Source organism: Myotis brandtii, unplaced genomic scaffold (genome assembly GCF_000412655.1).
Source record: "Myotis brandtii unplaced genomic scaffold, ASM41265v1 scaffold280, whole genome shotgun sequence".
NCBI classification, from domain to species: Eukaryota; Metazoa; Chordata; class Mammalia; order Chiroptera; family Vespertilionidae; genus Myotis; species Myotis brandtii.
The window spans coordinates 612,484-624,796 of NW_005360677.1; the positions used below are offsets into that span (position 1 = coordinate 612,484).

A 12,313-nucleotide genomic window follows, 5' to 3' on the forward strand; every position below is an offset into this window, starting at 1 on the left:
TCATTACATCTGCAATGACCCTGTTTCCAAATAAGGTCACCTTCTGAGGTCCTAAGGGATTAGGGGTTCAACATATCTCTTTTTTGGGGGGGGTGCAATTCAACCCATAGTGGGCATCTAGCCCATCCTGCCAAACACTTTCTTCTCTGGGACTTCAGAATTGAGAATGAGATTCTAGTCACAGCCTGGGCTGACTGGTCTGATGAAGAAAGAGAGGACAAGGGGAGGCTGAGGTTCAGCCTTCTCACACCTATGGACTAAGTAGCAGAGAAGGTCTGTTTACAGAAAGCAGAAGGGAACAGAGTATCAGGAGGCAGAGACAAAAGGGATAGAGGAAGGGTAGTTCTGGTGGCAGCTTTCACTACGGTCCTACCTTTTTGCAGTTCTACAGCTGTGCTGACTTGGGCCCCCTGGGACACTTCTTACAGAGAAGCTTGCTTTGTTTGCTTAGGAAGCTCAACTTGGTTTCTGTGGCTTACAAGCAAAGTTAAATAGAAAAGCTATAAACAGAGTAAGATACTATATTAGTTTCCCGTTGCTGCTGTAACAACTCACCACAAACTTAGTACTTAAGACAACACAAATTTACTATTATATAGTTCTATAAGTCAGGAGACTGCTGTGGGTCTCACTGGGCTAACATCAAGGTGTTGGCCCTAGCCAGTTTGGCTCAGTGGATAGAGCCTCAGCTGGCGACTAAAGGGTCATGGGTTCCATTCCTGACAAGGGCATGTATCTCAGTTGCAGGCTTCATCCCAGGCCCCAATTGGGGTGTGGCAACCAATCCATGTGTCTCTCTCACATCAGACACATTGATGTTTCTCTCTGTGTCTTCCCCTCCCTTCCAGCCTCCCTAAAAATCAATGGAAAAATATCTCCGGTGAGGATTAACAAAATAAACAATCCTATATAATAAAAGCCTAATATGCTAAGGATCCGACCGGTCATCTGACCATTCGACCAGTCGCTATGATGTGCACTGACCACCAGGGGGCAGATGCTCTGACTGGTAGGTTAGCTTGCTGCTGGAGTCCGGCCAATTGGGACCGGGCCAGATGGGCTGGACACTCCCTGGACGAATCTGTGCACCAGGCCTCTAGTAAATAAATAAAATCAAGATGTTGGCAGGGCTGCATTCCTTTCTGGAGGTTCCAGGAGAGACTCTTTCCTTGAATTTTCCAGCTTCCTCAAGCCCCTTCCTTCCATCTTTGAAGACAGCAACAGCAGGTCAAGTCCTTCTCACAACAGCATCTCTAGTTCTCTACAGACAGGAAAGGTTTGCTGTTTGTGAAGACTCCTGTGATTAGATTGGGTCCATCTGCATAATTCAGGCTGATTTCCCCATTTCAAGGTCCTTAATCTTTTTTCTTCTTCTTCTTTATGGAAGAGCATCCCAGGCCAGTAAACAAACAAATAAACAAATGGAGAACAATATTATGAGGAATCACTACAGTGACTTACGTTTTATCAGCATTTGAGCAGGGTATTATTTTGATCAATTGTAAGGAGTGAGAAAAGATATGCCATGATGTCCAATATTCTTGGTGTATGAGCATTATAATGTAGATACTGGACTAAATGGAATGGTGACTTTTTTAGGAGAATAGTGGGAAAGGTTAGTTACAGACTGGATATAAAATACGGAGAATATTATTCAAGATCCTTAATCTTAATTTCTTCCATCTTCAAAGTCCCTTTTGCAATGTGAGGTCTCATATTCACAGGTCCTGGGGATTTGGACCTATTATTTTGCCTCCCACAGATGCACAATAAAATATATCATGACCATTTGTAATAAGATAGATGGCTGAGAGTTTAATGATCTTTCTTTGCACTGTTTCTTTTTCTTATAAAGTTGTTTCATTCTATTTGAACTGAGGATGTGCCCGCAACCAAGGCACGTGCCCCTGACCGGAATCGAACCCGGGACCCTTGAGTCCGCAGGCTGACGCTCTATCCACTGAGCCAAACCGGTTAGGGCCATGGACATCTTTAGGACCTATTATTTTGCCTCCCACAGATGCACAATAAAATATATCATGACCATTTGTAATAAGATAGATGGCTGAGAGTTTAATGATCTTTCTTTGCACTGTTTCTTTTTCTTATAAAGTTGTTTCATTCTATTTGAACAACTCACTCTGAAGCCTTGGCCTCCTAAAGGTCTTTATGAAGAACACAAGGTCAAATCTGTCAGATTCAAGGACCTTTAATTTGCTGCCTTCTTATAGTTGAAGGTTTAAATATCCCAGAAAGACACTAAATGAGGACATACTCCCAAAGGCCTGATTGGAGCCAGGAAGGAAGGAATAGAATGAGATAAAAGTCCCTGCTAGAGAATTGCACATATTAAAATGTTCTTACTGAAAAAAAGGCAATTGAAATTCTTCTGAATGGAGAGTCTGGGGTAGATACCTTGATAAAGGTATTGTTTCTGGCAAGCTGTAAAGGCTAATTTAAGTATATACACACTAAATGAAATGTACATCTACAGGAAGGCAGATTCACGTGTTCACTCAACAAGGTACAGTGGAGAACACAACTTCCTGTCTTCCTAAGTGTACTGGAAGAGACAGATTTATGCAAAATACGTTATACCTTATACATACATTATTTTGTCAGGTGGAAATAAAGTATTTGAAGAAAAATAAAGCAAGCTATGAAAGTAGAGAGTGACAGAAGAGGTGCTATTTTGGGTGAGGCAGTTTTTTAAAATGCCTTAAATTTTAAAAATAATTTAAAAATAATTTTAGACTCCCAGGAGGTTGCAAACAAATATACAGGGAAGCCCCACACATTTTTCCTAATATCCCCCAATGTTACGATTTTTTTTCAATTATAATAAAATATCAAAATCAAGGAATTGACATCACCAGTTATAAATGCACTCATTTGAGTATGTGTGCATAGCTCTGTGTAATTTTAATCATACTTGTAGCCTTGTGTAATCATCACTACAATCAAGGTACTGAACTGCATCTATGAATTATACTCAATAAAGCTATGACAAAAAAATACTCAACTGTATCAACACAAGAGATGTCATTGTTAGCCACATCTCTTTATAGCCACATCCATCCCTCCTCACCATCACTAACCCCTGGCAACCATTAGATCTGTATCTCTATAATTAGGTTATTTCATAAAGGTCATATCAATAGAATCATGCACATCGGCTTTTTTCACTCAGCATAATTCCCTTAAGATCCATCCAAGTCAGGTGAACCAATGGTTTGTTCCTTTGTATTTCTCAGTAGTAGTCCATGGTATGGATGTACCACAGTTTGCTTAACCATTCACCCATGAAAAGATATTTGGTGAGTTTCAAGTTTTGAGCGATAACAAATAAAACTGCTATGAATATTTGTGTACAAGTTCCTGTGTGAAAATAAGTCTTCATTTATCTTGGCTAAATGCCCAGAAGTGTGATTGCTGGGTTGTGTGGTAAGCGAATGTATGGTTTTGTTTTGTTTTGTTTCAGAAACTAACAAACTGTTTTCCAGAATAACTGTCATTTACATTCCCCAACGATGTATGAGGGATTCAGTTTCTCCATAGCTTTGCCAGCATTTGGTGTTAATCACTGTTTTTCATTTCAACCATTTTGATAAGTGTGTTGGGATATCTCGTTGCGGTTTGATTTACATTTCTCTAATGACTAATGATGTTGAATATATTTTCATGTATTATTTGCCTCCTCTATAATCTCTTTGGTGAAGTGTCTGCATGTTTTTGCCCATTTTCTAATTGTATTGTTTGTTTTCATATTACTGGTTTTGAGAGTTCTTTGTATGTTCCAGATATTAGACCTTTGTCAGATATGTGCTTTGTAAATACTTTGCCCCAGTCTGTAATTTATCTTTTCATTTTCTTAATAGTGACTTTTGCAGGGCTAAAGTTTTTTGAAATTCTGATGAGGTACAATTTATCTATTTTCCCTCTTGTAGGTCATTCTTTTGGTGTCAAGTCTAAGAACTCTTTGTCTAGTCATATAGGTTCTGAAAATTTTCTCCTGTATTCTTTCCTGGAAGTTTTATAGTTTTTGTTTACATGTACTAGTAAGTCCATGATTCATTTTGAGTTAATTTTTGTATAAGGTGTCAAATTTAGGTCGAGTTTCACAAGTTTTGCTTATGGATGTCTAATTGCTCCAACACCATTTATTGAAAAGGTTATCTCTCCATTGAATTTCCTTTGCTACTCTGTCGAAGACATTAGGCATATTTGTGGTCATATTTCTAGGGTTCCTATTCTGTTCCACTGATCAATGTGTGGATCTTTCTGCCAGTACCACACTGTCTTGATTACTGTAGCTATATAGTAAGCCTTAATATTGAGAAGTGATTTCTCCCACTTTATTCTTCATTTCCAAAAATTATGTTGTCTATACTAGTGCCTTTCACTTTCCAAATAAATTTTAGCATAAACTTGTCTATGTCTACAGAGAAACTTGCTGAGATTTTGATATGAATTCTGTTAAACTGAGAGGTTTAGAGAATCAACGTGTAGGAAATTGACATCTTCACTACATTGAATCTTCCAATCCATGAACACAGTGTGTCTCTCCAAGGATTTAGGTTGTCTTTTATTACTTTCATCAGCATTTAATAATTTCCATCATATAGATCATGTTCATATTTTTGTTAGATTTAAACTTAAATATTTAGTTTTCTTTGGAGCAATTTGTAAGGGATGCCTTCTTGAGGAGAGATAGTTGAACCGAGATTTTAGTTATCATCATATAGATCATGTTCATATTTTTTAGATTTAAACTTAAATATTTAGTTTTTCTTTGGAGCAATTTGTAAGGGATGTCTTCTTGAGGAGAGATAGTTGAACCGAGATTTTAGTTAACTTGAGAACGAGTGCAAAGGTCCTAAGGCATGAGCTTGTTGGTGTGTGTAAGGATCAGCAAAGGAGCTGCATGTCTGAGATGGAATGAGCTAGAAAAAGAGTCGCACCAAATGAGATCCAGGAGGTTGCTAGGGGTTGTCAGGGCCTTTGTAAAGTCCTGATGAGATCTTGAAGATTTACTCTAAGTGTTATGAGGTACCATTGGAGAGTTTTGAGCGCAGGAATGATATGATATGACCTTTTAAAAGGATCACCCCAGCACCTGGCTGGAGAATAGGCTGTAGGAGGATAAAGGGAAACAGAGAGCTCTGTTAGGAAGCTCTTGGAGTGGCCCAGGTGACAGATGATAGTAACTCAGACCAGGTTGGTAGCTGTGGAGGGATGAGGAATAGTTGGAGTGACAGGGTTAGCTGATGGATTGCGTGTGAGATGTTAGTGAAAGAGGGGAATCAAAGATGACTCCAAGATTCCTAGCCAGTGCGGCCGGGTAAAGGAAATGATGGTGCCATTTATTGAGCAGAGGAAAACTGTGCTCTGCAGTACAAAAACAGAACCAGAAAGACCTAAAATCTGATATCACAGACTGGAATGGGGTAAAGATTACTTTTCCTCAAACCAGACACATTTCTACAATGTTGGCTACTAGTTGGGCTTCCAGGAATTATTAAAATGGCACCATGGGAAAGATGACAGAGATAAAATAAAGGAAGTGAAATTGACAGTTATTAAGCATTTAAGGACCAAGATTTCTCATGTTAATATTAATCCTCATTAGATTCCTTTTAGCTAAATAGTAATATGCTTCTCTCTCTCTCTCTCTCTCTCTCTCTCTCTCTCCCCCTCTCTCTTATTTCTCCTCTTTTTCTCTTTTTGGTTTATCCTCACCTGAGGATATTTTTCCATTGATTTTTAGAGAGAGTAGAAGAATCCACCACCCTTCTGTGTGCGGACTGACGCTCTAACCACTGAGGACACTGGCCAGGGTTCTCTCTTTTTTATAAATTAATCCTCACCTGAGGATATGTTTTTATTGATTTTTTTAGAGCGAGAAAGGGAGGAAAAGAGAGAGGGAGGGAGAGAAAGAGAAACATCCATGTGAGAGGGAAATATCGATCCATTGCTTCCTGCATGCACCTTGACCGGGGGTTGAACCAGAAACCTAGGTACATATGTGCCCTGACCGGGTATTGAACCAGCAACCTTTGGTGTATGAGATGATGTTCCAATCAACTGAGTCACCTGGCCAGGGTTCTCTCTCTCTTTTTTAATGAAGAAAAGTATACATAACATATAACATGCTAGTTATCATTTTAACCATTTGTGAATTTACAATTCAGTGGCATTAAATATATTTACAATGTTGTGTAACCATCACTACTATCTAGACGCCAAACTTTTTCATCTCCCCAACAAAAGCTCTATAGTCCAGTGGTCGGCAAACTGCGGCTTGGCAAACCGCGGCTCGCGAGCCACATGTGGCTCTTTGGCCCCTTGAGCATGGCTCTTCCAAAAAATACCAACTTCTGCGCATGGGCCAGGAAGTTTCAATTGCACTGTGCGTGCGCGCCCGCACATGGTATTTTGTGAGAGAGCAACGCTCAAGGGGCCAAAGAGCCGCATGTGGCTCAGGAGCCACGGTTTGCCGACCACGGCTCTATACCATTAAACAACAACCCTTTCTTCCCTCCACTTTACCCCTAGTAAACTATATTCTATTTTCTGTATCCATGAATTTGCCTATTCTAGATAGCTCATAGAAGCAGAATCATTCAATATTTGTCCTTTTGTATTTGGCTTATGTTACTACTAAGCATGTTTTCAAGGTCCATCATATTGTACCCTGTATCAAAATGCTGAATAATATTCCCTTGTATGTATAGGCTACATTTTGTTCACCCATTCATGTATTGATGGGCACTTTGGTTGTTTCTACCTTCTGGCAATTGTGAATAGTGCTGCTATGAACATTAGTGTACAACTTTCTGAATTCCTGCTGTCAGTTCTTTTGGACATATACCTAGAAGTGTAATTGCTAAGTCATATGGTAGTTCTGCATTTAGACTTTTGAGAAACCACCAAAGTTTTCCACAAAGTTGCACCATTTTGCATTTCTAGCAGCAATGCACAGATTTCCAATTTCTTCACATTGTTGCTAACACTTATTTTTCATGTTTTTTTTAATAGCCACCCTAGTAGTTGTGAAGTTGTATCACATAGTGGTTTTGATTGCATTTCCCTAATGACTTATGATGTTGAGGATTTTTTTCATGTGTCTTCGGCCATTTGTATATCTTCTTAAGAGAAATATCTATTCAAGTCTTTGCTTATTTATTTATTTATTGTTATTCCTCACCCGAGGATGTTTTTTCCATTAATTTTTAGAGAGAATGGGAGGGAGGGAATCAAACCTGCAATGCTTCAGTGTGTGGGCCAACATTCTAACCATTTAGCAAATCTTTGCCCCTTTTAAATTTGGTTGTTTGTTTTGTTGTTGAGTTGTAGGAATTCTTTATATATTCTGGATATTAATTCCTTATAAGACATATGATTTGCAAATATTTTCTCCCATTTTATTGGTTGTCTTTTTTAAAATTGTATCCTTTAATGCACAAAAGTTCTTAATTTTGAAGAAGTCCAATTAATCTGTTTTTTTAATTGCTTGTGCTTCTGGTGTCATAGTCATGAAATTGTTGCCAAATCCAATGCTATGCATATTTTTCCTGAATGTTTTCTTCTAAGAATTTTATAGTATTAGCTCTTAAACTTAGGTCTTTGATTCAGTTTGAGTTAATTTTTTGTATATTGGGTAAGGTAAGTGTACAACTTCATTCTTTTACATATAAATACCTAGTTTTCCTATCACTATTTGTTTAAAAGACGTTCTTTCCAATTAAATGGTCTTTGCACCTTGTAAAAAGTCAATTGGCCATATATGTAAGGGTTTATTTTTAGGCTTTCTATTCTATTCTATTGGTTTATATGTCTGTCTTTATGCCAGTATCATAGTTTTAATTACTGCAGCTTTATAGTAGGTTTCAAAATCAGGACGTGTGGTCTTCCTATTTCATTACTCTTTTTCAAGATTGTTTTGACTATAGGGCTCCACCTTTTTAATCTCCGCGGAGTCTCAGAGCTGGTTTTTTAATCGTTACCCTGCTCTGTGTTCTCATTACTCTTTTTCAAGATTGTTTTGACTATGCCCTGGCCAGTGTGGCGTGGTATGAGTGTCGACCCATGAACCAAGAAGTCACTGGTTTGATTCCTCGCCAGGGCACATGCCCCAGTAGCAGGCTCAATCCCCAGTAGGGGTTGTTCAGGAGGAAACCAACCGATGACATTTCTCTCTTATCAATGTTTCTCTCTCTCTATCCCTCTCCCTTCCTCTCTCTCTAAAAATCAATAAAAACATATATTTTTAAAAAAGATTGTTTTGGCTATTCAGGGCCCCTTGCAGTTCTATATGTATTTGAGATCAGCTGTTCCATTTCTGTGAAAAAGGCTGTTGGAATTTTAATAGGAATTGAGGTGGCTCTACAGATCACTTTGGGTAGTGTTGACATCTTAACAATGTTAAGTCTTCCATCCATGAACACAGAATGTCTTTCGACTTATTTAGGTATTTTAAATTTTCTTTCAGCAATGTTTTGTAGTTTTAGGTGTATAAGTTTTCATTTCCTTGATTAGATTTTCCCCCTAAGTATTTAATTCTCTTGTATGCCTTATAATTGGCATTTCCATCTTAAATTACCTTTTCAGGTTGTTCATTGCTGGTATATAGGAACACAATGGATAACATCTGATTTTTGTAAAGGAAGAAGAAATAGGGACTTAGAACAAGTTGCTCAAAGGTTCTTGGCTAGTAAGGCCCAACTTATCTCTAACTCCAAATATATTGTGCTGCCTCTCTGAAGAGGTAGCTTATCTAGTCCCTTCCCCATTTTGCCCATTCCTTCTGACTTGATGCTCTTAGTTGCAAAATAAGAAACACCAGGAAAAGAAATAACTGGCAACAATTATGCTCCAAATTCTAACCAGTGTGTCAACTGAACCATAAGGAAGCAACCAAGGCCTCAAGGATACACATGGATATCCCACAGATACTTTCATGTTCATTCTTTTTGAGTGGAAGTTCCAGAGGCAAATCACAAAGAGCCAACACTGAATGTGTGACTTCAAAATGCCAACATATTTTATGAGAATGACTCAGAAATCAAGAAGCTACTTGTAGCAAATCAAGTACTGTAATAGGTTGTCGATACAGGACAGCTTCTCCTGGCCCTGACAAAAGGACCGTGTTATGACATGTGTTAAGACTCTTGAGGAACTGGGTAGGGAGGTGGCTCAGGATCAGGAGAGAAGCACTTTGCAGCCTTCCATGAGTTTGAAGACTAGGACTGTGTCAAATCACTTCGAAGAGTCTCTAAAACACACTGGCAGTCTTGTTATGCCTGTAGGAGGGCTCAGCTTTCTCCAGGACTCCGGATGCCATTCAGGAACCACCAAGACATTCTCTCCTCCCTGGTCCCTGTTAACACTTTCCTTCCTTCCCAAACCTGAAACTCTGCTTCCTTCTGTTTCTAGGGAACAGACATTTTAAATGTGTAGCCATGGCTATTGCAGCTGCCACTGGTGGGAACCTGGCCCAGTAGCTATAGACAGTACTATGAGAATGTTCTCAATCTGCCTTCCTGCTGGCCTTTGTGTAGGCCAGCAAGAAGCCTAGAGAACACAAGTGTATGTACACATGAGAGAGAGAGAGAGAGAGAGAGAGAGAGAGAGAGAGAGAGAAACTTAGAATACCTTCTCCTTCCTTTTGAAGTGAAGAACATTTTGGCCATAAGACACCATCTTAGGATCTTCTCACTTCACTCTCTTTTATCTCCAGTGTAAAGATACTATATTACAATTATGTGATTATTCCTCATATTTCCCAAGAAATCCCAGACAAGGGATGATAGAGCCTTCATACTTGAAGAATTTTTAGGCAGAGAGGTAAGCACTTACGTAGGTTCCTCCCTAATACACAGAATATTGAGAAAATTTCACAGGACTTCAAAGCTGCCACAGTAACAACCAGATTGAAAAATACGTGGAGAAAGTTCACAAAGCAAAACATCAGTATGATATCAGATCACTTTCTCTGTGGCTCAGACCTTGGACATGTTATAAAAGTCATTTCATTTGCATCACAGAAAAAAATAATGGAAGTAGGTCATAATGTTTCAAATTATTTTTCCAGTGGGAATATTCTGCCCTGATGACAGTCTATTCCATAAATCACCAGCAGCTTCCTTCAAAATGACCCAGCCTCTCGCCTTCATACCATCCTCACGTCGCCTGACTAATGTCCTTACACATATCACTCTGATCAGAACTTTGCAGTTTTCTTTTAATATTTTTTTATTGATTTCAGAGAGAGAAAGGGAGGAGAGATGGAAACATCCATGATGAGAGAGAATCATTGATTGGCTGCCTCCTGCACACCCCCCATTGGGGACAGAGCATGTTGCCCTGACCAGGAATCGACCACGATTTCCTGGTTCATAAGTGGACACTCTACCTCTGAGCCACACCAGCCGGGCTTGCACTGTTTTGTTATTGCCAACAGCATTAAACCTTAATTCCTCTGTATATTATTCAAGTTTTCTTGCCAATCAGTTTCTCTGTTTATCTCTTACTATGTCCTGATTGCCAGGCCAGTCATGCTCTGAGCCATAGTCATAGTTTCCTCCACTTGTAATGCCAGCTCCACTCGCCTATACTTTTCTAACCCCTCTTACTCACATTTCAGGGCTGGATTCAAATCCCACCTCCTCGACTTCTACCCACTCTCCCTGCTATGAATTCCTACAGCATACTCACCTCACTGTACACCTCACTTAGGCAGCTTATTTTTGAGTCATCAATATGCATGTCCTACTGCACTGGATGCTTTGTGGATACAGAGAATAGAATAAGGTCCCTGCCCTGGAGCAGGAGACTTTGCTGTGACGTCATATTACTATTTCTTGAGGGCAAGCTTGTCACCACAGTAACATGCACAAGTTCTGTGAGGATGTCATGCTTATCACAGTGCTGTGTACATCCTAGGATTTCAGAAGGACTTGCTAAATAGAATTAAAGTCTCTCTCTTGCCCTGGCTGGTTTGGCTCACTGAATAGAGGGTCGGCTTGTGACTAAAGGGTCCCAGGTTCGACTCCAGTCAAGGGCATGTACCTTGGTTGCAGGCACATCCCCAGTAGGGGGTGTGCAGGAGGCAGCTGATCAATGCTTCTCTCTCATCGATGTTTCTAACTCTCTATCCCTCTCCCTTCCTCTCTGTAAAAAATCAATAAAATATATTTAAAAAAAATAAAGTCTCTCTCTCTCTCTCTCTCTCTCTCTCAATTGAGGATGGTAGCTGAAGTGCAATTGCTAATTTGCTCATAAATGGCCAACCGTAACAGAACTAGTCCATTTCAGCTAGGCTGAAGGTCAAGGTAGGGAGTAAGACAGGAAAAGCCACCCTAATGTGTTGCCCCATCAGCAACTCAGAAAAGTTGCTCAATGCACGTCCACTCTCCTGGCTGGACCCCTGGCTCTAGGTGTAAATTGAAATCAAGTGCAGTGACTTGCAGAGGCAAAGGAGCCGGGAAAGGCAAAATGAGCAGAGTAAGGGAGGAGAGCGGCGGAAGAAACGCCCTCTGGCAGCGTATGAGCAGCAAGAGCCATCAAGGATGGACTGGCTTCTTTTGGACCCAAACAAAGACACGCCAGGGCTAGTCGTTGGAAACCACAATTCAGGTTTCACACATTTGTAGCAATAAAGGCTTGACGTCGGCACGTTTGGTTTTCAGACACCTGCATCCACAGGTAGCAGCAGTGGGGCAGCTGCCTGAGTGACTCTGAGGTCATTTCTCACTCAGGTCCCGAGCTGGAAGGATTTGGACAAGCGGGAACCCCAAAACCTGTTTTTTTTTCGCCATGGGGCTACGGGACAAGCGGAAAGATCTAACCCAAAGCAGAAAAGATTGGCGCGTTGGGGATGGGACGTGATGTAGATAGAGCTTTCCGCTGACTCCAGGCATCTCCTGTCTCTCCCACCCTAAACCAGAAGAGTCCATTCCCTGCAGAAGACCTAGTGTCGAACGATCCTCGGGTGAATCCAGGTGCCCGCTGAGTTTCGGCGCAGCTCCGGACACGATTTTCACCTACCTCCAGCCCGGGCGCAAGCTGGGTCAGAGCCCCGGGCCGGGCCCAGCTGCGCGCCTGGGTCCCTGAAGCTGGTGCTCCTCCTCTCTCTCCTCCTCCCCTCCTCTTCCCTCTCTCTGCCAGTCCCTCCCCCAGCCGCGGCGGAGGGGGGGCCGGGCTTGGCTCGAGGAGGCCCGTGCATTCCAGAAAGCCTAGCGAGCTAGAGCAACAAAGGAGCCGGGTAGTCGGCGGGAGGAGTCGGGGGGCTGCGGCGCGCTTCGGCCAAGGT

At 40.9% G+C, this 12,313-nt stretch overlaps 1 protein-coding gene across 1 annotated transcript in view; it reads left to right on the plus strand.

The window, feature by feature from the left end:
* Positions 1 to 11,817: 11,817 nt before the first annotated feature.
* Positions 11,818 to 12,313, plus strand: part of SMO (smoothened, frizzled class receptor) — a 22,676-nt gene continuing 22,180 nt past the window's right edge. Inside the window, exon 1 of the mRNA XM_005868967.2 lies at positions 11,818 to 11,871. Coding sequence (XP_005869029.1) covers positions 11,818 to 11,871 — 54 coding nt within the window. The remainder of the gene's footprint in view (positions 11,872 to 12,313) is intronic.